Below are 26,727 nucleotides of genomic sequence, written 5' to 3' on the forward strand. Positions count from 1 at the left end.
GTCAAATATCTATAGCTGTGCGGAAAAGTTTGAAACTTGCAGCAAAGTTCTATGGACCATATAAGGTGATTCGAAAAATTGGGGCTGTTGCATACGAACTAGAATTGCCACCAGGATCACGTATCCATCCCGTCTTCCATGTCTCTCAGCTTAAAAAGAAGGTGGGCGACAGAATAGTACCATCCATTGATCCTCCATATTGTTCCGATAATGGCCAAATCAGAGTTGAACCAGTGGCAATCCTGGAACGCAGAATGGTAAAGAAAGGAAATCGAGCTGCTGCCAAAGTGTTGGTCCAGTGGGCAAATTTATCTCCTGAAGAAGCTACTTGGGAGGATTATAATTTTCTGAAGTCGCAATTTCCAGAATTTAAACCTTGAAGGATCAAGGTTCTTTGAAGAAGGAAGGAATTGTAACGAACAAGCAGTCAAATATAGGAAATAGAAGTGAGCAGTTGGTCGTCTATTTTTATTAGAGTCATGGTATCTCTATTCTGGTCTGTAAGTTTAGTTTATTTCAATTAAGTCCCTAGGGACAGGTTTGCAATTAATAGCCACGTGGCTTTATTCTAGAAGGTTCTTGGTCTGTAGAAATTAAGGACAGTTGTTCAATAGGAACGTTGCCTATTTAGATTCTGGGTTGTAACAGAATTTACTATCATTGGAATTACCAAAATTTTATCCTTTTCCTTGTTAAACTTTTATTCCTTTTCTTCTTGTTCTGTTCGTTACATCACCTCTCCCCAATAAATCTTTGGTCTATCTCTACCTTTTCTCAGATCCACTGCGACCAACCTCTCACATTTTCTCATTGGGGCATGATATTCTCTTCATATGCCCGAACTATCTCAGTCTCGCTTCCCGCATCTTATCCACCACGGAGGCCACTCCCACCTCTTCCCGAATATCCTTATTCCTAATTTTATCTCTCCTACTATGCCCACGCATCCATCTCAGCATCCTCATTTTTGATACTTTCAACTTCTAGACATGAGAACTCTTGACTGACCAACACTCTGTCCCATAAAATATAGTCGGCCTAACAACCACTCTATAGGACTTACCGTTTACCCTCAAAATCGGATAACAATTAAATTTGTAAGTGGTTTTAAGGACACGCAAATTAATTACGCATTCCAAAGCCATATATTATTATTTTTTCTGTTATTAATTCTTTCTCTTGTTCATCAGTGCTGGTCATAGCCAGCCCAGATCGAGGGTGAATATTTTACTAAGGCTGGAACTATCCTCCTAGTGTGGTTTGAATCTATTTTATCTTTATTTGTTCAATTTGACTTAATTTATCGCTTTGTATCAATTGTTACCATGGATGTCATGAATTATCAGACCCTCTTTATATAGTAGGGAAATCCTACTCTAGGTACAACTTTATAAAAGGTAAAAAAATCCTCTGATTAACTGATTGTCAGTTCTTCATTGATACGTGCCGAGATCCCCACCGTGATATCCGGCCGGTCAAGGATATAACGGCCTTCCGTTGATCGTACTTGATTGCCCGACAATGTTCTTCGAAGTCGTTCAAGGCTATGACCAATTCTGAACCATGACCCCGATATTCTCGAGGGCGGGCATCATGCCCCCGGATTCTGACTCAATGAGACTTTTGCCTTGATTTCGGTCCCCTGTCATCATGTCCCGAGCTTGGCTTATTTTGTCGAAGACTGGGGTGTACCATGAGCCCGATTTTACCCGTATACAAATAGTCTCCTCATTTCTCGGAGAGTAAATGATGAGAAATGACATGAGCTCCCGATTCTTACTTCGACACATTGTGGCAAAAATGATAAAACACCCAAAACATCTCGTCAGTCATGTCATAACGACGTTAAATGCAAGTCAGCCGCCGGTCGGCTGTCCCTGGATGCGAAACGTCACTGAACTCCTATAAATACCCCCTCCTCTGTCCATTTTTCACTTTACACCAAATATTCTACATTCGTACCTTCAGGATTTCAATACTCTCTAGTGTTTTTACCTCCGTTACTCAAAGTTCTTTAGTACTATGCAAAAACTTTTACTCATCTCTTATTCAAGCCAACAAGTCTGATCTTTCAGCTTTCAATCTTTCTCCATCTTTTCCAAGCGTTTTCTTTTATAACAATGGCAAAAACCTCAAAATCTGTTCTGCAGAAGAATGCTCCTTCTTTCTCGCGACCGACCACTGAGGTCAAGGAGACCGTCCCCAATACGGTTGTAGATGAACCGGCGGAAGAGCCCCCTTGAAGATGTTCATTCCTGGTGGTTGTTCGGACATCAGTGACTTCAAGGTTGAGAAGCCTTCTTCTATATAGGGTCGGCGTGAGGAGGCCTCGAGATACATCTGCTCAATTACCGAAAAGGTCCTCCCCACGGTCCAAAAAGACTACAACTGGGCTGACAAAGACATAGTGGTTCCAAACTCCGAAGAGGCTATTACCACCCATGTCGAGGGATATCTAAGTGTTTACACTTATCCCTTTACATTGGGCCCAATCATCTTAGACTTCTGCATGAGGTATAACATATGCCTTGGCCAAATTCATCCATCACTATGGAGGATCGTGATCCTCCTCCGATTCTTTGTGAACAAAATCGATGGGTGCTCGTTCACCATCGATCATCTACTCTACTTATACATTCCCCGAATCTTCCGGGGGGGGGGACTAAGAAAGCTAGTACGCCGGGCCAGTAAAGCCCCGTTCTCGAGTATCGACGAGGACCTGGATCGGGGTTGGCAAGGATGTTTTTTTTGGGTGAGGACCGCCGACCTGATACCTGCCCAGTGGAGGCCGTTTTCCGAAAGGTGGAACGTATCACGTAAGTATTCCCTTTAAGCGTCGATTTTATGCCTTATCTTCCCTTTTCTTATCGGTTCTTGTTATGTTACAGCCCTTGCTCGAGTTTCGAATGCTATCCCTCGGCTTAAGGAGTGGGTCGAGGGCATTATATCACAGATGCCATACTCCGAGCGCTCATGGCACAAACTTTCTAAAGGCCGTTGGGAGGCCTGTTCCCATGGTAAGGTTCTTTTCCCGAACAAGTCGTATTGAACTTTTTCTTCTAACATCGCGTCTTTATTTCCTTTACTTTATTTTGTAGGTTTGCCTAAGAACGTCGAGCTTAGCCTCCGGTCGGGGATGAGGACTTACCTGTTGAGTCTCCTGCTCCAGGGCAATCAGCTGGTGCGCAAGCCAAAGTAAAACACCAGCTCCCGAGCACCAGCTCCGGACTTGCTCTATCGTCTTAGGGACAAGTCCAAAGGGGAAGAGCCTTTTGTGGCCAGTGAGCCATCACCCCTCGGAGATAAGGGGGCCGTTGAACTAGAGACCCGCGAGGCCGATCTTCCTCAGGCTAGGGAGGTCGATGAGGAGGCTGGGGCTGAGGCTTCCCGGGATAAGGGTAGTGCCCCGAAGGAGGCACTTGGAATGGTGGACATCACCGAGTCACCCTCGTTTATCGAGTCTATGTACAACGAGGCCCAAATAGTGAAAGAACGACCCAACAAGGGGGCCTACGGGGCGGACGATCCCCTTCGCTACTTTTTTGACGGCGTGGATTCCACCGCCATGGAGGATGCCACTGGGTTAGGTGACTTAGAGGTACCGAATAAATGTTCGTCCTCGGAGGCAGGCTCATGTTCGAGCGATAAGGGAGAAAGTTGAGGCCCGGTCCCAAAAAATCAAGTAGCTCGAGTCTCAACTGGGCTCGGCTGTTGCCGATTGGGATACCCTCACCAAAGAGCTTAAAGTAGTCAAGTCAGTGGCTAAAATAACCAGGGCCGATATCGATGAGATGGTGGCCCACTAGAATGTTGATGCTGAGGCAGCCTAGGACCGCCTGAAAGATATCGTTGGATATGGGAAGTGGCAGTCCTGAAGGGAGGCCCTCGAGGAGGTACATGCCCGAGGTTTTGATTTATCGAGCAAGATAAAAAAAATACTAAGGAGCTCAAGGTCGAGGCCAAGAAGTTGGCATATCCCGAGGACGAGGGAGACTCCGAGGGTTCTAATTGATCCGGGGCCGGAAAGGACCCTGATGGTCCTGGTGATGAGGCGGCCAGGCTGCTTAGGTGTTTTGTAGATGTTTTATACTTTTGTATTTTTTGTTGAGGTCGTTTGGCCTTTGTCAAGATCTTTTAATATATATACAAGCTTTTTTCCTTCGACAAATTTCAAGCTTTTTGCTTTTTTGTTTACGATTGCAAAGATTTTGAATGCCCTAGCACATAATAATTAGGTCTTGTTCGGAGGTTCGATCAAGGATAGTTCTCGATATTATTTTGCTCAAGATACGTGGTAGCTCGGTATGATCGGAAGCTTTCCCTGAAGTATTTACTTAGGATTTTTTAGGTTATAATTTTGCCGAAGGTAGCCTTTGAACCGATTAAGCAATTTTGAAGGCCTTATATTTTGGTTACGAGTCTCAGATGTCTCCGATCCGTTCTAGGATGACTGTAGCCTTTAAATTTTGGGTGTTGCCCAATGGGCTTATTACCCCGAGTCATCCGGGCTTGCTCAAGATAACAGTCCCTGAATGGGGATATCCATAAGTTTTACAGTTCAGGCACTGCCTAATAGGTTTTGCGCTCCCGACTTCGATAGCCCAGGCCGTCCGAGTCTATCTTTGGACGACAGTTCCCGAGTGAGAGTGATCCCTTCGAACCAAGTCATCTGGGCTTGCCCAAGATAACAGTCCCCGAATGGGGATGGTAGTAGCCTTTAAAGTTCGGGCACTGCCTAATTGGTTTTGCGCCCCCGGGCTTCGATAGCCCATGTCGTTCGAGTCTGTCTTTGGATGACAGTCCCCGAGTGAGAGTGATCCCTTGGACCCGAATAGAGGTGGCCCTTGGGCTCGATGTCTTAAGGGAACAACTCATTTGAGTGTTTGGCCCTTAGAGTAAATCCTATCCACCGAGCCTAGACTGTTCGAGCACAAAGTTTCTTTCCTTGCTAAAATCATTGTCCGAGGGTGATACCACCAGTATTTGAGGCCGAACTTTAGAGAAGCCTCGGATACTATTGACGTGATCTTTGACACCGGTTCATAGCTGGTCTTCAATTCTAAGTTGGCACGATCCGATGTTTCCTCGTTAAAAACCCTGTCGGATAACCTATTTGGGACAAAACCGGTTCAAGGGAAAAAGAGTGCAACGATTGCTTTCAAATCTAAAAGTTGTATCATTTCTTGATCGTTACCTACAAGTGCTAGTCCAATATGTAAAGAAAAGAAATGAATGGGGTCGTACCTTAGCAGTAGTATCGTTTCAAGTAAGTTATGTTCCAGTTGTTCGATAATCACTCGTCGTTCATTGCTCCGAGTTTGTACGATCTTTTTCCGATGATCTCGATAATTTGATACAACCTTCCCAGTTTGGCCCAGCTTCCCTTTGTTCGGGTTCCGGGTGCTTAGTGTGACCTTCCTTAACACCAAGTTCCCGACATTGAAGTGTCGAAGGTGGCTCTCCGATTGTAATACCTTTCGATCTGTTGGTTTTGAGCGGCCAATCGGACTAGGGCGACCTCACACCTTTCGTCTAAAAGTTCTAGACTTTTTGGTGGCATATCAGAACCTAAGACTCGATTCTCCCACTTTGACCTGTATTAGAGCTTCAGCAACGTAGACCAACAAGAACAGGGTGGCCCCGGTACTGGATTTTGAGGTCGTACGATATGACCATAGGACTTCGGGCAAGATTTCTTTCCATTTTCCTTTGGCATAAGTCAACTTCTTTTTGAGGTTTTGGAGTATGGTTTTGTTCGTGGAGTCCGCTTTCTCGTTCCCACTAGGGCCTCATACTCGTCCTCGTTGTTAGTCAATTTTATAGTCCTAACATATTGTCTAGCTACATTACCTGTCAGTGGCTTCAATACGATGCCAAGTCCGGACCCCTTTGCGTTCGAAGCACAGTCTGTAAAGAGGGTCCAGATTCCCGAAAAAGTCCTCGAGTTCAACAACAACTCTCTTTCGACCTCGAGTATTAGGGCCGGCGTAAAGTCGCCCACGAAGTCTGCCAAAATTTGAGATTTGATGGCGGTCTGGGGTCAATATTTGATCGGATCAAAGCATGCACTACTATTGAGTAGCGAGGATGGTCGATGCAGTTTTACCCAACAAGGTCGGGATCGAATCCACAGGGAGTTAATTGATTTGGAATTAGGTTTATGTCTAAGTCTAGATGCGTGTTTTGTTCCTAATTATGCTTCCACACATTTTGGTTTTGATTTTACTTCTAATTCTATTGTATGCAATGATTAAAACTAAGTACAATATCTTTTTGATGTTGGTTTTCAAGTGTTTAAAAGGACTAGGGTAGTGACTTCCGCCTAGGTGGATATCTAACGAGTAGCAAGAATCTAGGGCAAGCTTGATTAATTTGGGGTCGTAATATAACTATCATACCCAAGTACTCACTCTATACCTCTCGATAGTTTGAATGATTTTGCCCAATTTGGCTTTCTCAAGTCCAAATGAGGGTATTTATGCAAGTCACGTGATATTAGCTCAAGTCGGGTATTACTATCTCTAGGTTTAACCCTTTAATTGGAGCTATCAATTTCTTGAGTTCACCCCAATTCCTTATTAGCCTAGTTTTCTTAGACTTAGTCCCTCTTTCTCAAGAAGAGACTAAGTCATAAAGGCATGAATCAGTGTTTGCAACCACCAATTCTACAATTCTAGCAAGAACTAGGCTAAATATCACTAACCCATAAACATTCAAGCCCTAAAATTTAGTACCCATTAAATACCCACACTAGGGTTGGGTCACAACCGTAACTATAGGTCTAGCTACTCATAGAAATAGCAGAAATCAAAGATGAAAAAAAGATAAAATTCATAATACTAGATTAAAAGATGAAAATCTAATATTATAAGGTGAATCTAATATAAAATTGCCCAAAAGGGAAGTTCCAGTTATCTCATGTGCTCAGCAAAATACACCATACCCTAAAAATGACAAAAAGTTCTATTTATACTAAGCTAAAATTTTCGGACAAAAACACCGTTGCGGAGGTTACGCGACCACGTAATTTTGACCGCGGCCGCACTCTTGCTTTAGTGGCCGTGTAATTCTGATCGCGGTTCGCGTTCTTCACTTCTAGATCTGGGTTGAGCATGGTTTCGCAGACTGTGTAATTTCCATCGCAGTCGCGTATGAGACTTCCGTGGCCGCATAATCTTGATGCGGATCACACTTCTTGTTTTTGCTTAAAATGTAAGCTCTCTGAACCTCAGCAACCACGGTCTGCGTGATTCCAATCGCGGCCGTGCAGGTACTTTCGCGACCGCACCTTTCTGACGCGGTCCGCGTTCATGTTTTGGCCCAAAAATCCATCTCTCTGAATCTTCCTTTCGCGGACCTTGAAATAGTGCTCGCGACCGCGTTGTAGCTTTCGCGGCCACACAATATTTGTGCGATCCGCATTTCACATCTTTTGGCCCAGTCTTGGCTTTTGTTCAAGTTTTGACTCCTTTATGAGTTGATTATGACTCCTTTGGCTCATTTTGAATAATCCCTGCAAGCAAGCATGTTACATTAGTTTCCGGGAATACCTTCACGTATTTTTTGCCCTAAACACAAGTAAAAGAGAGCAAATAATATGTTAAAATCCCTACTTATCAATATTCAATATCGTACCCACTGAATTCCACGGCCCATTTGGCCAGTTGTCCTGAGAGTTCGGGTTTATGTATTATGTTCCTCAATGGGTAAGTAGTTACAACACATATGGGGTGATATTGAAAGTATGGTTTTAGCTTTCTAGAGGCGCTTAGCAAAGTGAGCACCAATTTTTCTAGGTGAGGATACCTAGTTTCAGTCTCGCCTAGAGTTCTGCTAACATAATAGATAGGAAATTGCGTACCTTCTTCTTCCCGGACCAGGACTCCATTTGCCGCCACCTCGAATACTGCTAAGTATAGGTATATCTGTTCGTCTGCCTTCGGAGTGTGAAGCAAATGTGGGATCGCGCGAGAGGTATCGTTTGAATTCCTCCAAGGCTTGTTGGCACTCCGGAGTCCACGAGAAGTTATTTTTCTTCTTCTTCTTCAACAGTGAGAAGAACCGATGGCTCTTGTCGGAGGTCCTCGAGATAAATCGACCCAAAGCGGCTATGCGTCTAGTTAACCTTTGTACGGCCTTGACGTTATCCACTATGGTAATGTCCTCTATCTCTTTGATTTTATCAGGATTGATTTCGATCCCCCGGTTGGACACCATGAATCCGAGAAAATTTTCTGATCTGACTCCGAATGCACAGTTTTCTGGATTCAGCTTCATATTGTATTTCTTCAATATGTCAAAGGTTTCCTGCAAATGCTTCAAATGGTCCTTTGCTCGCATGGACTTAACCAACATATCGTCAATATAAACCTCCATTGATTTTCCCATATGTTCTTCGAATATCCGATTTACTAGGCGTTGGTAAGTGGCATTGGAATTTTTTAGTCCGAATGGAATTACGCTATAGCATTAGGTACCGTACTTAGTGATGAAGGACATTTTTTCCTGAGCGCTCGGGTCCATTCAAATTTGATTATACCCGGAATAGGCGTCGAGAAAATTGAGGATCTCGTGGCCGGCCGTCGTATCGATCATGCGATCGATGTTGGGCAAAGGAAAAGATTCCTTGGGACATGCCTTATTCAAATCTCTATAATCTACACCCATTCTTAATTTATTCCCTTTTTTGGGACTACCACTACGTTTGCTAACCAATCCGGGCACTTAACCTCTCGAATGGACCCTATTTTAAGGAGTTTAGATACCTCATATTTGATGAATGCATGCTTGACTTTGGACTGAGGTCACCTTTTCTATTTGACTGGATGGAACTTCGGGTCCAAGATCAGCTTGTGAGTGGTTATTTCCGGGGGGATCCCTGTCATATCAAGGTGGGACCAAGCGAAATAATCCATGTTAGCTATAAGGAATTTAACGATCTTTTTCCTGAGCTCGAGACTTAGCCCCGTGCCCAGGTATACCTTCTGATCGGGCAAATGCTCGATCAATATGACCTGCTCCAGTTCTTCGACCATCGATTTGGTGGCGTCGGAGTCATCGGGGGTTATAAAAGACTGGGAACCCCATAGTCATCATCTTCATCGGTCCCTTGCTTCTCCGGTTGGGTCAGGGCCGATGTTGGTAATTGCTATTTGGCTTCTTCCTTGGCGACCGAACCCAGACCTTTTGTCATTGTAAGTGCGGATATCAGAATCGCCTCTTCGATCAAGAACACTTCCTTTGCGGTCGGTTGTTCTCTGTAGATTGTTTTAATCCCTCCTGGCATTAGGAATTTCAGCACTTGGTGCAGAGTCGAGGGTATTGCCCTCATGTTATGGATCCATGGCCTCCCGAACAGAGCATTGTACTTCATATCTTCTTCGATTACATAGAACTTGGCTTCTTGAATGGCCCCTGCGGCATTCACTGGTAATGTTATCTCCCCTTTAGTGGTCTCACATGCCATGTTGAATCCGTTTATAACTCGGACTGCAGGCACAATTTGATCTTGTAGACCAAGCTGTTCCACTACCCTCGATATGATGATGTAGTCCTAGCTACCTGGATCAATTATCACATGCTTAACTCGAGATTTATTTATGAGTACAAATATTACTAGTGCATCGTTGTGGGGCTGCACGAGCCCTTCATCGTCCTCGTCGTTGAAAGACAAGGTTCCCTTTGGCACGTAATCTCGAGTCCGTTTTTCCCTTATGATGGATACGTTGGTGCACTTCAGCATCGGCCCCTAGGGAACGTCGACCCTATCGATGATCATGTTAATGATGTGCTGAGGTTCCTCCTGCTCGATCTGCTTATTAGAATCTCTATTCGTGAAATAATTCTTGGCTCTATCGCTCAGGAACTCTCGGAGATGTCTGTTGTTGAATAGCCGGGCTACTTCCTCTCTCTATTATCGGCAATCCTCTGTTCTGTGGCCGTGAGTGTCATGATATTTGCAGATTAGGTTAGGATCCCTTTGGGCTGGATTGGACTGTAGAGGTTTAGGACATTTGGTGTCTTTGATGCGCCCGATGGCAGATACGAGGGCGGCGGAGTCGATTTTAAAGTTGTACTTCGATAACCTTGGCGCTTGCTTAGGCCCGATGGGCCTGTCAAAACTGTTTTTGCTCATGAGTCCCCGGTTTTTTTGACCTCGATCACTCCTCCTTTCACTTCTCAGGGTTTCGCCCAGACCCACTACTTCTTCGGTCTCCATTGTATGGCTGATATCGATCCATGTTTAATCTTGGTTCACGATCAATATCTCTCTTGACTCCATCGACGGCTCTGACGGGATAACCGGACCCGGAAGGGGCCCCAAGGTGATCATCTTCGACCCTGATTTTTGATTGATACCGGCTATGCACGTCGGCCTAAGTAACAGCCGGATATTCTATCAGATTTTGTTTTAACTGCTGTGAAGCCAACGAGCTTCGAACATTGAGTCCTTGGGTGAAGGCCTGAATGACCCATTCGTCCTCGACCGGAGGAAGGTCCATCCGTTCCATTTGAAACCGGGACATGAATTCTCTGAGCATCTCATTATACCTCTGTTTCACTTTGAAAAGGTTTGACTTCCTGATCTCGACCTTGATAGCCCCGGCGTGTGATTTTATGAAGGAATCTGCAAGCATAGCAAACGAGTTAATAGAATTAGGAGGTAGGTTGTGATACCATATCATAGCTCCCTTTGACAGAGTTTCCCCGAACCTTTTCAGCAGGACAAACTCGATCTCATCATCCTCCAAGTGTTTCCCTTTGATGGCACACGTGTAGGAGGTCACATGCTCATTTGGGTCGGTTGTTCCGTTGTACTTAGGAATCTCGGGCATGCAAAACTTCTTAGGGATCGGCTTCGGAGCTGCACTCGGAGGAAAAGGTTTTTGAACAAACTTCTTGGAATCCAGACCTTTTAATATCGGCGGTGCTCCTGGGATTTGGTCGACCCTGGAATTGTAGGTTTCCACATTTTTTGTCATTGGCTTCGATTTTCTTCTCCCGATTCTACCCGTTTTTTCAGCTCCTCAAGCATCTTTATGATCTCAGGATTGGTCCCCGATTCATTTTCATTCGGTCTCTCTGTGACCGGTTCATTTCTGCGGGTGACTTCCCGGGATGGCTTAGGCTCAATTCTGCTCGGCACGCGGCTTTGGTTCTGCAACTGGGATATCGCTGCCTGTTGAGCCTGTAACAATTCAAAGATCACCCGCAAATTGATCCCATCACCTTCACCGTTGTGCATATTTTGGGCAATCGATCGGACTTCCCTGATGACGTTGTTCTCAGGATTGGTAGGCAAATTTGCATTGATGGCCACATGCGAGCTAGCGTCGATCGAGTCCATGGCTGGAACTTCGCCGAGATCGACGGGGGGAACCTCGTTACCGGGTGCTACATTGTTGTTCTCGCCATGGTGGCCAGATTCGGCAACCACGTTTAGAGGGGCGGACTGGGAGTTCGACATTTCAAACTTTAACCTGGAATCAATGATATTCCAAAGAACAAGTGTAAAATAGGGTGTGTTATGGGAATTTGTATCAAATTGCCGCTATTATCCTTAGCCCCACGGTGGGCGCCAAACTGCTTACTCTCAAAATCGGATAACAATTAAATTTGTAAGTGATTTTAAGGATATGCGAATTAATTTGATACAAAGCGATAAATTAAGTCAAATTGAACAAACAAAGATAAAATAGATTCAAACCACACGAGGAGGATAGTTCCAGCCTTAGTGAAATATTCACCCTCGATCCGGACTGGCTATGGCCAGCACTTATGAACAAGAGAAAGAACTAATAATAGAGAAAATAATAATATATTGCTTTGGAATGCATGTTACCATAGATGTCATAAATTGTCAGACCCCCTTTATATAGTAGGGGAATCCTACTCTAGGTACAACTCTATAAAAGGTAAAAAAATTCTCTGATTAACTGATTGTCGGTTCTTCATTGATACGTGCCGAGATCCCCGCCGTGATATCCGGTCGGTCAAGGATATAACGGCCTTCCGCTGGCCGTGCTTGATTGCCCGACAATGTTCTTCCAAGTCGTTCAAGGCTAGGACCGATTCCGAACCATGACCCCGATATTCTCGAGGGCGGGCGTCATGCCCCCGGATTCTAACTCAATGAGACTTTTGCCTCGATTTCGGTCCTCTGTCATCATGACTCGAGCTTGGCTTATTTTGTCGGAGATCGGGGCGTACCATGAGCCCGGTTTTAACCTATACACTTACCTTTAAGTCTTGGTAGCACATTCTTATCACACAAGACACCGGATAAGAGCCTCTTTTTCATCCACCCCGGTCCAATACAAGCTGTTGAATGCAAGCTTAAGTCATTTTGCAGGGTTCCATGATGATTTTTGGGTAATGGTAAGAGTGTAAGACATGACATTCAGATGTTTAAGAAACACAGATGCCTGCAGCATTACTTATATTCTGTTGAATTATATCCAATTTTTAATGTGAAAGGACCAAATTCACTCAACTTATAATATCAATGTAAATATCATGATAACCTAGGGAGTAAAGAATTTAACAGCAATGGACTTTAGGGAAATGAAACGAAATAGGTATGCAGAAGTAGTACTGCCAAATTGTGGAAGTTTAAACAAATTACTGATCTGTTATTATTTTATTATTATTAATAATATAATAACTAATGCACAAAATGGTTACAAAGAGACAATAGCCTCCCTCTAAAGCTCACTCAAATAATCTAAACTCATTCGTACTTGAGTTAGCAAGAAAATTAGACAATAGAGAAAGAAGATAGTGAAATTGAGGCTACATAAACTAATCTAAAGAGTTGGCTCAAAATTCTTCTTGGTACACAGGTTCCTTTTATGGTACGGCTAGCTTTCACCTCTTCTCTCCGCACAAACATCTACCAGCTTGCAGAGCGAAATAGGTCAAAATGATGTCAGCTCCAGCTCGTCGAAGGCACATCAATGATTCCATCATAACCCTTTCTTCATCGATCATTTTTAGAACCCCACCTGCTTTAATCATCGAATATTCACCTGAAACCTATAGAGAAAGAAACTTTAGAAAATGATAGTGCAGAATTGAAGGCAAAAACTAGTGTTCAACTAGCAATGGTTGTCATCAATACACCAGGATGCTACTTTATTTATACGCTTATACTGGACAGAACTGAACAATTCGGCGGTTTTGAAAAAACGAGATTCAAAGCATCATTCATCAAAATGATTCACTTAGCAAAGCGTTCAGTAAATCGACGAGATCTCTAATTGGTCACACAGAAGCACTGAAAACCTTGAGTGAACTCGCTGGATTTCTTATTAGTGCAATCCATCTAAATGACAATGCTGAATATGAAGTAAACCATCTTAAGCACAAACGCAAAGACAAATGTTCTGAAGTTCCACAGCAACCTTAGATATTTCATTTTATCCCCTCTAAAGCCTTCAATATAGCCTACTGCTTCATCATAATGTTACAGATCCGACGGAGCAACAATTAGATCATCGCTTTTGACAAGTATCGCTAAGATTGAGCATCACGTAATGTTCAATGGAATTTTTGAATGATGACAAACAAGCTAAACGAACATGTGAGTACCTGATAGGCAGCAATGGGCAAGGCAGATTTATCCCGAAGAAGCCTTATAATATCCAAATAAGGCAAACCTGGTTTAACCTGATATGCAAATAAAGCAACTTTAGAACAGAATGAGTAGTATACATCCACTATTATGCAGAACAACAAAAGCAATACTGACAAGAAGAATATCAGCTCCTTCAGACTCATCTGCTTGCAGCTCAACTAGTGCTTCTCTGTAATTTGCAGGGTTCATCTGATAACTGCATGTGAAAACCAAGTTCATGGAAAAGTAAGCTATATAATGAATGATATATCTGTAAAAAGGAAAATCTGTTTTAGTTTGTTGTTCAGTACGTTTTCTTGTCTCCAAAACGTGGATTTGAATCTAAAGCCTCTCTGAAAGGTCCATAAAACGAGCTTGCATACCTGCATTATGGTTCAAGCTTACAAGTTGAGAAAGAGATGGAAGTCGAGTTTCAATAACAAAGAAGCTATAAAAAGAAAGAAGAAAATCTGAAAAAAAAAAGTCTGCATTCTAAGTTATTAGACTACTAGTGCCCGAAACCATCACAATGACTGATTATCGAAGTTATATTGCGCGAAAGGAACTAGTTTTTTTAAAGCTTCCGGTCAGTGCTTATATTAAACAATAACATGAGAAAATTACTATAAAATGCTGTTTATCCATTTAAGCACGACCGAAACCATGCTGCTCAATGTACAATATAGGAAAAGGCAAAACATAGGAAAGCTGCTTAACTGAATAGAGAATCAATGTGCAGACGGCTAAATATTCCAGAACAAATATATAATACGCATTTGCATAACAGAACTTATGAGTTTTGACAATTACTTTGCCGTATAGGACATGATAGAGACATGCTGAAACCCTTCAGCATCAAGAGCTGCTCGAATTGCTCCCACGCGACCGTCCATCATGTCACTCGGACTGACAACATCTGCTCCTGCTCTGGCCTAAGGCAAAGAAAAGGAGAGTAACAAGATTGGAAATTGCATTTCTAATTAGAAGTTCTAAAGAATTGCATGCAAGCATAAAAACTTGCAAAGGAAAAGACAAACGGACACCTGATGCATATATGTTTTTAGGTTTGAAAAGCATTACATGTTCAAGGAGAAGCCAAGTTCAAGAGCAGCATCATCAATTTGAAGGATTACTCAACCCAATTATATTTTAGGATATTTTATTCCATGTTGTATGTTGAATTTTACTGCTTCACTGTTATAGTACACTTCTGGCATATTTGGTGCGCTGCTGGTTCCTTCTTCTCTGTTGTTTTGAGATCCTATTGGGATTCTTGTGGATATGAAGGCAAACAAGTAGACACTAGAGCAGCAATTGAAAACACTAGAAGAATTCATGGCAAGCTGGTTTGACTAACCAAAGCCGTTTTGCAAGTTACATGATTCACTTAGAGAAGATTTAAAAGTAGTATTCGAGCAACACTCTCCAGTGAGGTCCCTTGTCTTTTATGACAGAGAAGTTCCTAACCAAACACTCTTGCAAAAAAGTTCCAGAGTAGCATCCACTACTACATGTACTGCCGCTTATAATGATGGTTTTTCTTTTTCCATTATTCTCTTTGACAGTCTCCCCCTTGCCAGGGCTGCAGCGCCATTGCCTTCACCCTCTTACACCCACTTAGCCAGCTGTTCCTTTATGTTACTTTCTCCCTCCATGTAGTTGTGTCCCACTTGGGATGACTTAACCTTTTTGAGTTGCAAATTCTGTACTTTGTAATGACTAAAATCATGTTCAGTCTTAAAACAATACAAAAGAAAGAGATGGTGGCGATAACTCGTAGAAATAATTTTCAAGGACCACGAAAAACTGGTGCAACTCAACTAAGGTGAAAGCAAACAATATGTACACATTAAGTGTATAAAGAGTGACAGAAGATTGTGTGAATGAAGAAACACTATCATATGAGATAAAAGATAACCTGGGCAACCGCCTGCTTGCACAACTGATGCACAGTCTCGTCATTCATGATAACTCCTGGACGCCATTACAGTTGACAAAATAGTTCATAATCCATGCCTCAATGAAACTTATTCAGCATGTCAAATTTAACACTGTATATGTGTGGTCATTCATTCATAAGAAACAACAAAAGGCAAAAATTTTCATGTTTCTTTGTCTTTATACTTTCAGTCTTCCCTCGACTGCCATTAACAAGAAAATTAGTCCAATTAAGTTCCTTTTATGGAAAAGGAAATATCATTGATGGAGAAAAGAGATACACAATCAAACGGGGGATAAGTACAAATTTCCCAACACAATTTTAACGATCATTCACAACTGACACCATGCTAAAGCTATCAACCGTTGAGACCAAAATACGGGCATGCCCTTTGACTTGGTTTGGGTAGGGGCGTATCTATGTGTTGGAGCATGGGGCACGTGAAACCATGCTCCTCTCTCGATACCATGTATAATAATGTTATATTTCTTGAAAATTCCTTTAGGGCACCCTCTCTGCCTTCTTAAAGACAGGGATAAGGTCTGCGTATACTCTACCTTCCCCAGACCCCACTTGTGGGATTACACTGGGTATGTTGTTGTTGTTGCACCCAAGCTCAAAGAATCCTATGGTGCAATGATTATTCGGTGCATCTTTACAAGTGAAGTTAGAGGTTCAAATCTCAGTTTGTAGGCATGTCTAGTGTCCCTCTTGTGTTTTAATTAAACATTATTTTTGTTTCTATCTTTTTTTATTTGGTTATTCATTCAAATTCCCCAAATCTAACACATTGAAATCATTGATCTCCTTTTGTCATTGCAAAATTTTATATAATTAAAACTAGTAGCAGTAGATGATGTAGCACGAATCAATGATTCCGGCATTTTTGATATGGAGTATAGATATATATGTTAAAAATTACCAAAATTACAAGAATTTTTTAAATTTTAACCTGCAATTTCTAAGTGATAATGGATTCATGGTAAGAATCTAAAGGTTGAACCTGTCAAATATAAATTCTAGATTTATCTCTTTGTAAACTGTAATAGTGCCCATCTTCTTATCCTGGGTCCGCCTCTGGGTTTGAGTATTAAATAAATAAAACCCATAATGTTAGGTTTGGTTCACTGTTAGAAAGGAGGAAAAAAAACTGAACTGACTATATATATAATCAATTTACTACTTATTTTACTGAGATCTTTGAGAACTTTATATATTTTTAGCAAACAAAAAAAGTCATCTAAACATATTCATGATGCTTGCTCGATTCTTTTATTTTTTTACATTGAAATTATTTAGGAGTGATTTGTTTATTGTTTTATTCACTAAAGTTAGTTGAGTTTGGAAGTATATATGGATGTTAGATCGTTGTTTGATTTATGAATTTGAATAGCTATCATGTCTCACAGTGAACTTCTCACCTACGGAAGTTTCAACAGATAATAAGTTCATCTATTTGTTGGATTTTTTGTTTTTGTTTTTGATGAAGAGAAATCTGTCTGGGGCCGACCTACCGCAGCCTTCGAAAACGGGGATAATGGGCCAGCCCCTCACCCTTCTCCACTTAAATACTATGCTTATTCTTAGTCACAAGTCCTTCAACCTTTGCCACTTGAACCAAGCCCTGGGGGCCATTTTCTGTTGGATTCTTGCTAAACATAAATTGGCATACGAGAAGTTTTATCCTTAGCTGTGGATTGAATTTGTATTTCATTTGATAAAAAACTGAAATCATGAAACCGATTCTATTTGGTTTGGTTTTGATTGTATATTTAAATTTGGTTTGGTTTGGTATGTATCTAGCAAACTGACATAGTTGGTTCGATGTAATTCTGCAATAAACGGTTTTTCTTTTAGGCTGGGATGAATGGAAAATTATGTATTACCATCTTCTCTGACAATGCCATCATGCCCATCAGATGAATATGGATCCAAAGCAACATCAGTGTAGATAACCTGTCGACGAGCATAAAACATCAGAGGAAGATCCAGACATCCCCACAGAAAAATTTAGCTGTTTAATTAGCAGTCTAAGCAGATAAAATGAAACCCGGTAATGTGTATATACATACAAGATCGGGGTATTTGTCTTTCAACAAGCGTATAGCTCGAGGCACTAATCCATTTTCATTGTATGCTTCATCTCCTGTAGAGGTCTGAAGTTACAAAAAAAAAGTTATGTAATCGCAATTCAGATGGTACATGGAAATTTATGCTGGTAAAAGAAGACCTTTAAAGCATCTGGCACTTTTGGGAAGAGCACAATGCTGTTGACGCCAACATCCCTCGCCTTTGAGACCTGCAAAAGAAAAAATGTACCTCTAACTGTTTCAAGAAAATGCACAAAAGTATTGCAAAGGCGCCATTATTATTGTAGTAAATTATGAATTTGTGAATATGATATTCTTTGTATATTTAGCCTATGTTGATCGGACTCGGGTGCAGGTACCCGATTCGGGTGCGGATCTAGAGGTCGGATTCTTCGTGATCTAAATTTTATTCGGGGATACAGATCCAAGTACATATATGGGTGCGAGAATTCGGCTAAAAATAATTTAAAATTCTACAAATAGATCTATAAAAATATCTAAAGTTATGAGAGATATTATGTGGAAACTTATTGGTAATGGAGTGCAGCCAATAATTCAATCTTTCATTTTGAGAATTTCTCAAGTTGTAGGCACTAGGCACTAGTAGGCAGCAACTACAATTCAATCTTCCATTTTTCGTCAAATTTGTCCATGGATTGTGGTCAAAGTACCCATATCTTGATTGACCACACCCAGTACGAATCCCACACACTTACTAGTACTAGTGCCATGTCGACATAAGTGCGGCGGCTAAAATGAAGAGTCCGCGCGACATAGTATTTAACCAAGCCATCTTTGGCAAATGGCCAGATTGAAATTGAAGCACTAAGAAAATTTATATGGGCATCTAAAAGCATAAAATAGAATGGTGACATTCTGAAAGCTGGTTAAATTCTAGAAATGCTGCAGTTCCATTTGGTATTTAGTTCTCAGTCTGAGGCAGCAAGCATAGGAATTAATTGTTGCCTACAAAGTACAAACCCATCTATAGCCTATCCATTTATCACCCACTAGATTTTAGCATGTCCATTTCTTTACCCTTTATATCTCCTTTTAGGGAAGATTCTTCATAAGAGGGAGATTAATATAGCATGTGTTCAGGAGACTAGATGGAAAGGTACGAGGGCACGGGATGTTAACAGGTTTAAGCTATGGTATTCAGGAGGAGCAACGGGCAAGAATGGGGTCGGTATGTTTAGGAGGGTGAATGATAGACTAATTACTACTCCCTCCGTTTCAATTTATGTGAACCTGTTTGACTGGGCACGAAGTTTAAGAAAAATTGAAGACTTTTGGAATTTGTGGTCCTAAACATGTTAGAAATGGGCCCAGAGTATTTGTGTGGTTATAAAAGTTTCTCATTAAGTGTAGAATTGAAAGTTTAAGCTAAATTATTTCCAAATTTAGAAAGAGGTCATTTTTTTTGGAACGGGCCAAAAAGGAAATAAGTTCACATAAACTGGAACAGAAGGAGTATTAAACTAGTGGTTGGTGGGGTCACTTTTAATGTGATTAGCGCTTACGTGTCTCAGGTGAGCCTGGGCAAGGAAGTCAAAAGGCACTTCTGGGAGGATTTAGATGAGGTTGTGCGTGGTATTCCACACTCCGAGAAGCTCGTCATTGGGGTGATTTTAATGGCCATATAGGGGTGACTGCTAGGGGTTATGACGAGGTGCATGACGGGTTCGGTTTCAGAGTTAGGAATGGGGGTGGTACCTCTTTGTTGTATTTTGCTAAAGTGTTTGACCTGGTGTTAGCTAATTCGTGTTTCCAGAAGAGGGAGGAACACTTGGTCACTTTTCGGAGTAAGGTTTCCAGGACTCAGATTGATTACCTTCTCCTTAAGAGGGGTGATAGGGGCCTTTGTACTGATTGCAAGGTTATCCCGAGTGAGTGTCTGTCGACGCAGCATAGGACTCTTGATAATGGACTTGGAGGTCAAGAGAGTAAGGAAGAAGAGAGCAGTGTACGGCCAGCCGAAGATTAAGTAGGGAGCCTTGACTAAGGCAAAGGCGCAGGAGTTGGGGGAAAAGATGTTGGCCATGGGGGCCTAGAGGAGTAATGGGAACGCGAGTAGTATGTGGACCACGACAGCGAACTGTATTAGGGAAGCTGCTAGAGAGATGTTAGGGGTATCGAAGGGTTATTCGGGAGGCCACAAAGGGGACTGGTGGTGGAATGAGGAGGTCGAAAGAAAAGTGGAAGCTAAGAAAGCGGCATATCTGAAGCTAGTGGGGAGCACAGATGAGGAGCAGAGGACGTGTAGGGAGCATTATAAGATGGCAAGGAAAGAGGTAAAATTAGCAGTCACTGCGGCTAAGACTGCAGCTTTTGAGCGATTGTATGAGGATCATGGGGGCAAAGAAGGCGACATGAAGCTGTACAGGTTAGCCAAGATTAGGAAGAGGAAGGCTCGGGACCTGTATCAAGTGCGGTGCATCAAAGACGAAGATGGTAGGGTTCTGGTGGAAGAGGCGTGTATTAAACGTAGATGGTAGGAGTACTTTCATAGACTCCTGAACGAGGAAGGGGACAGGAACATCATGCTAGGAGAGTGGAAAACTCAGGGAGTCAGAGCGATTTTGGGTTTTGCAAGCGCATTAGGAGCGAGTAGGTTGAGAGGGCAATGCGGAAGATGAGCAGGGGTAAGGCAACTAGGCCTGACGAGATCCCAGTAGAATTTAAGAAGGAAGTGGGGCGAGCAGGCTTGGAATGACTTACTGGGTTGGTTAATGTCATTTTCAAGGGGAAGAAGATACCCGAGGAGTGGCGATGGAGTTTGATGATCCCGTTGTACAAGAACGAAGGTGATATTCAGGACTGCAACAACTATAGAGGTATCAAGCTGCTGAGTCATACTATGACAATTTAGGAGAGGGCGATGGAGAGGAGGGTGCGACGTAGTGTTACTATTTCTGAGAACCAGTTCGGATTTATGCCGGGAAGGTCTACTACAGAAGCCATTCACCTTGTGAGGAGATTGGTGGAGCAGTATAGGGAAAGGAAGAAGAACTTGCACATGGTATTCATAGACTTGGAGAAGGCCTATGATAAAGTCCCGAGAGAGGTCCTATGGAGATGTATAGAGGCTAGCGGTGTCCCAGTGGCATACATTAGGGTGATTAAGGACATGTACGAGGGAGCGAAGACTCGGGTGAGGACTGCGGGAGGAGACTCAGATCATTTTCCAGTGGAGATGGGTAGCATCAAGGATTGGCTCTTTGCCCGTTTTTGTTTGCCTTAGCGTTAGAGGTGCTGACGCGACACATGCAAGGGGAGGTGCTATGGTGTATGCTATTCGCTGATGACATAGTCCTGATTGATGAGATGCGTGACAGAGTTAACGCTAGGTTGGAAGTTTGGAGACAGACGCTGGAGTCTAAGGGTTTTAAGTTGAGTAGGTCGAAAACTGAGTACTTGGAGTGCAAGTTCAGTGATGGGATGCATGAAAAAGGAGTGGAAGTGAAGATTGGTACTCAAGTCGTCCCCAAAAGAGATAGTTTCAAGTATTTTGGGTCGATTATTCAAGGCAATGGGGAGATTGACGAAGATGTTATCCATCGTATTGGAGCGGGGTGGATGAGGTGGAGGCTCGCCTCGGGGGTTTTGTGTGATAAGAGTGCCACCTGGACTTAACGGCAAGTTCTACAGAGTGGTGGTTAGACCGGTTATGTTGCATGGGGCTGAGTGCTGGCCTGTCAAGAAGTCCCATGTCCAGAAGATAAAAGTAGCTGAAATAAAGATGTTGAGATGGATGTGTGGTCATACCAGGAAGGACGGGTTCAGGAATGAAGTTATTAGGGACAAGGTAGGAGTAGCATCTGCGGAGGACAAGTTGCGGGAGTCGAGGCTGAGATGGTTCGGGCATGTGAAGAGGAGAGACATAGATGCTTCGGTCATGAGGTGTGAGGTGTGAGAGGTTGTCAATTGCGGGTCTGAGAAAGGGAAGGTGCAGGCCTAAGAAGTATTGGGGACAGGTAGTTAGGCGGGACATGTCATTACTCCACCTTACCGAGGATATGACCCACGATAGAAAGACGTGGAGGTCGAGAATTACGATAAAAGGTTGACAGTTAGTAGTGTGTTCCTCCTAGGCTTACCAGTAGTACTAGGACTATTTTTGTGTTATCTTATTCATGATTCTTTACTATTACATGTTGTGTCATTCGTGCATGTTACCTTAATATATTGTTGTTACTATTGTTTGCTACTTTTGCCTTATCTCCATTGTTCCTTGAGCCGAGGGTCTATCGGAAACAGCCTCTCTATCTTTATAAGGTAGGGGTAAGGTCTGCGTACACACTACTCTCCACAAACCCCATATTATGGGATTACACTGGGTTCGTCGTTGTTGTTGTTCTTATTTAGCAGACCTCATTTCTGTTACAACAGATTTACAGTATCTAATTTTATTTTCCATGTATTTAATTTCTGCTTTATCAAATGTGAGTCTCCTCAAGTATTGCATGTGAGGAAGATTTTTTTTTATTTTTTATAAGTAGGACAATAAGAATTGTTTAGTACCAATTATTGCCAAAAGCAGTTCTTAGTCCCAAGGTGATTCCTCCATTAGAAGACTCGTCCTATACATTCTTAAACTATTAGCAGCTTTTAAGTACATACATGAGTTTCTTTGTTTCTCTGTTTATACTCTTTTCCTTGTTCCTGATATCTGCACGCTCATACCTGCACCTACAGAAATTTCTACCAAAACAGTACTTAATAATCCTCTTCCAGTGAATAAATCAGTCTTTCACCCTGCTCAACCCCTTAAAAGTGAAAATGAATATCTAGACCTGAATCCCAGTTTAAACATAGTTCCGGTAGCTAAAATTGAAGTCTTGTATATATCTAGAATACTGAAACGCATATCCAGCTTGCATGCCTATCCTAATCAAAGTAGGGACCATTATTACACACAGTAAAGTGACTGTAAAGAATCTAATAGCAGAAATTCTGACAGTGTTATTTTGATATTTTGCCAAAGAAGAGCAAAGTATGTATGATTCTCAGAACTATATAAATAGAAAAGAGAACATAGACATTCATGTTTGTTGATATTACTGACAAGATTGAGTGATACCCAAAAAGGATCATAGTCGTTATATAACCTACGCTCCAAGTCTATGTGCAACACCCTCAGTTCCTAACAGATCAAGTAGTTTATCTGCCCAGCCCAGAAACAATAAAACCTACAACAAGGATAGCGTTTTGTAAATCTAATGCTATCGCAAAAGTTTTATCATTAATAGTAGCAATATTGTTATGATAGTGGTCTTAGTCATAATAACATAGACAACGGAAAATACATCACCATCGAGATTTAGCATAATCATAGCAACATGACAATTATTGCAGCACATCATCATCAAATTAGGAACACTATGAAACCAATACAAAGCATGCCTACAAAGTCGATCATATCAAAATTAAGGAGAGAGCTACTTATGGCCCAAAGTGGAGGTGCGGCGGTTTGTCATCCTTAGACAAAAGGTGGTCTTTCAGGAGTGGTCATTGTTTGTCACCACCTCCCACCTATGCTACACATTAGATACTTGATAGAGTATGTTTGCTTGCTATTTATGTGATCTAATGCATCAGGTACTTCATTTTTCACCAGCTAAAACTTTGAAGAGGAGGGGGAAGTGGATTTATTATACTACCAGATCAATTAGGGAGAGAAGAATCGAATTAAGGAATCAAAATGCTGAAACTCTGGTCAAAGAAGGCAAAGCCAAAATGGAGGATGAAGAATCCTAGGAATAGCTGAGTCACCGACCTCTTCAACAAGACCATGCCTCCATCCAAGCCTATAACATCCAGGCATTGCTCCAATAGGTGTGTCCTCTTCACCTGCAAGTGCGTGCAATTTGTAAAAACAGATTGAGAGAGGTGTTTTAGTAGAGAAGAACATAGTTCAGTCAGATACTCACCCTCATGAATAAATAGTGGATATACAAGATTCGCAGGGCTTATATTTGTTTCCTGGAATGCAGCCCTAACTGCTGGAGACTTACGATTACGGCGTGGTCGCCTATTAATTGGCTATACAAGAGAAATCTGATCATTAGCTACAGGCACATAGAAAATCAATCACATCAACTTCCAATGCAGTATTGCGTCAATATAAAAACATTACCACCAAAAATTCACAATACAGTCTGCCAATTCAACCAAGATGATATCATTTATACAAAAAACAAGTAAAAACTATACTACTTACTAAATAATAAACGTGGTACGCACTGAAAACATACTAGAACTTGAAGGATTAAGCTTTAGTTACACCATCTTCAAAGTCAAGTTTTGATTGTGTAAATGGAATTAAGACACTTTGACGTTTCTAAAATTACCAGAAACACCCTATACATAAATGTCATTTAATTTGCAAGTATCAATTTGAACATTCCGCACCCTGCGTCCAGATAAGAATAGCCAAAGATGTTCAAAGAAGTTGTTAGACCTTATACGTACACTTCAAGATTTTATAGTTCGATATAATTTTTAAAGTGTGGTTGCTTTCCGCTATAAGGCTTTCTGTAGCAGGAACTCTTGAAAATGTTACACAAAATCTTGGAAAGGTTAGATAATGCCTCAAAATGTAATAACACCCTTCAGCATCAGTTTCGCAGTCTTCCAATACCATACTAAGTATTATTTATGAAACTCCCATTATATCATTTCAATTGAGTAGGTGAACAAATTTTTTATATCCTAAGCTAGTTATCATTTATTGAGATGCCTGTACTCAATTGTGACTAAGTTATCACATCATATTTGTTCTCCACATCTTTTGCTATTCCCATGTACAGTTGGTAAGTTAGATTTCATTCAGAAACAATGTAAAAGAAATGTAATTACACCACAGTCAAATACATCTGGCAAGTTCAATTAAAAACAAATAGAACATTCTGAACTCTTTAATATCTAATTCTGATAACAATTTGATAAGAAATTAGAAACTGACTTTCAGCAGCATAGAATGAAAAAGATGGATATTTTGAACACTTCCTCACCATTTCCAAAATGGACATTCAACAAATTTACAAGTAATGATAAGCCTCAAACTAACCAGTGAAGACACGGCAGGAGTACCGGCAGGTGCAGCCGGCCTTGGTGGAACTGGAGGAGCTTCAGGCGCATTTCCAGCAACCACAGCAGCCTCACACTCCTCATCAGTCAAGCCCATCTTTCTCAAGGGCCCTGAACCAGACCCTTCACTGCTAGCCCTTATGGTCAACACCCTCCTACGGTTCAACCTAATAGAAGGCCGTGCACAAAACAAATTTGGCGATGGCTTCACTGTCACCTCAAACTTCACAGCTCTAATATTACAAGGTGAGTTCAACATTGCTGCGGAAGCCATTATTGCTCAGATAAGCAGCTCTACAAGTATGACGAAAAATGCACAAATTAGGGTCCCAAATCCATAACATGAAGAACCAAAAAAGATTACATTATAAAACAAATTGGAATTTGAGCTTTACAAAGCATAATTTAGCAACAGAAGTGATTTCTTAATTAACTTGGCAAAAGCCCAAGAAAAAAAATATATCACTAAGATTGAAATTTGAGCATTCCAAAACATAATTCAGATTAAGTTGTGATTATCTCCAAAATTTGACCAAAACCCAGAAAGTGTCTAATGATTCTATTAGTAAAACCAATAACAAAAAGAACCAAGAAAAAGTATCACTACAAGGCTAGAAATTTTAGCATTAGTAAGCACAATGGAGATGAACATATGATTTCTTAAGTTATTTGGAGAAAACCCAAAAAAGATGGAAACTTTCAAATTCATCTATCCACTTAAGCAAATCCAATAACAAAAAACCCAAAAAAAGGATTGAATTACAAGAATTGAATTTGAGCTTTCCAAACCACAATTGAGCTAAAGATATGATTTTTTTTTTGTTGAAAATTTGGTTAAAATTCCAATATGCATCAATGAATTGTAGTAAAACCCAACAGAGATTATATTAGAAGAATTCATCTTTAAGGCATCGAAAAGCAAAATTGAGCTAAAGATGTGATTTTTCTCAAGTAATTTTTGCAGAACACAATAAATTCTAATATGCATCAATGAACTGCAGTAAAACCCAACTAGCTTATATTATAAGAATTAAAATTTGAGGCATTGAAGAGCAAAATTGAGCTAAGGATGTGATTTTTCGCAAGTAATTTTGCAGAAAAAATCTAGAAAAAGAGAAGGAAAATTTTACCTTCAGAATAGAGGAAGAGAGGGAGAGGGAGAAGGAGAATTGAAGAATCTTATCAATAAAGAAGGCCAATTGACGTGAACTTCTGACAAGAAGATAGATTTCGGTTGGCATTTTCTAAGTACATATAAAATCTATTCCATTCTATTCGTCCAGTCAAATATCGTATGCTTCTTGTTGGGGCCCTGTTTTGTTAGTTTCTTACCGTCCGTTTGAGTACTTTATCACTCATAATCTTGAATTTTCGACGGTAACAAAAGAAATCTTGAATTTTGGATTTAGGGATATAACTTTGAATTATTATTTGTTTGTCAATGTTGATTTGGTGTAAGTTTCTTTTATTATTACTGTTTCGAAATTAATTAACAAAACTAGAATATTGTCTGCGCTTCGCGCAATGATGAAGAAATCAGTAAAATTATTACATAAGTTTTCTCTTTAAATGTAGTCAATATAAATATAAAGTTTTCACGTATATGTATGCCAAAAAATTAGTTTTATATATTGATAACAGCAAATACTCTTTTTACAATTAGCTCGAACCCTCTTCATATCATCAATTTGACATACCAGTGCACAACGTGAATAAATCAATTATGTTAAGATATTTGACTAAAAACAACATCAGATTTTAACTTTCACATTAGCTTATCCTAAATTAAATTTCTCAAAACCAATTTCGTATTTGTAATTTATTCTAGAAATAGTTCTCATCAAGATTTAGTTTCAAGTTAAGCGTCCTACGTTGATTTCTTAAAAACACTTAATGTTTCTATTATGGTTACAAACTTTCAAAATCATAAATTCTTTCATATGCTTTTTACTTATTTTAAAGGTCGACTACATTTTTTCTACTAAATTTGT

At 41.0% G+C, this 26,727-nt stretch overlaps 1 protein-coding gene across 1 annotated transcript; it reads right to left on the minus strand.

Moving 5' to 3' along the window:
• Positions 1-12,611: 12,611 nt before the first annotated feature.
• Positions 12,612-26,007, minus strand: LOC107793287 (delta-aminolevulinic acid dehydratase, chloroplastic). Its single transcript, XM_016615614.2, has 13 exons — positions 25,867-26,007; positions 24,717-25,030; positions 23,578-23,689; positions 23,424-23,497; positions 17,785-17,853; positions 17,627-17,710; positions 17,441-17,510; positions 15,534-15,589; positions 14,426-14,547; positions 13,927-13,998; positions 13,751-13,832; positions 13,591-13,668; positions 12,612-13,035 (listed from the first exon to the last, which is right to left on the minus strand). The coding sequence occupies exons 2-13, from the start codon at positions 25,008-25,010 to the stop codon at positions 12,868-12,870; spliced, it is 1,281 nt and encodes a 426-aa protein (XP_016471100.1). The 5' UTR covers positions 25,011-25,030; positions 25,867-26,007; the 3' UTR covers positions 12,612-12,867.
• Between the last annotated feature and the right edge of the window lie 720 nt (positions 26,008-26,727).

The sequence above is a fragment of the Nicotiana tabacum genome, chromosome 23 (assembly GCF_000715075.1).
Source record: "Nicotiana tabacum cultivar K326 chromosome 23, ASM71507v2, whole genome shotgun sequence".
In the NCBI taxonomy this organism is placed as follows: Eukaryota; Viridiplantae; Streptophyta; class Magnoliopsida; order Solanales; family Solanaceae; genus Nicotiana; species Nicotiana tabacum.

What these genes read in the sequence shown, in the direction of transcription:
- LOC107793287 (XM_016615614.2), bottom strand. Translation starts at nt 25,010, where the DNA reads ATGGCTTCCGCAGCAATGTTGAACTCACCTTGTAATATTAGAGCTGTG. An exon ending in TCCACTATTTATTCATGAGG is followed by an intron (nt 23,498 to 23,577) that starts GTGAGTATCTGA and finishes ACGCACTTGCAG; the next exon opens with GTGAAGAGGACACACCTATT. An exon ending in AAGGAGCTGATATTCTTCTT is followed by an intron (nt 13,669 to 13,750) that starts GTCAGTATTGCT and finishes TTTGCATATCAG; the next exon opens with GTTAAACCAGGTTTGCCTTA.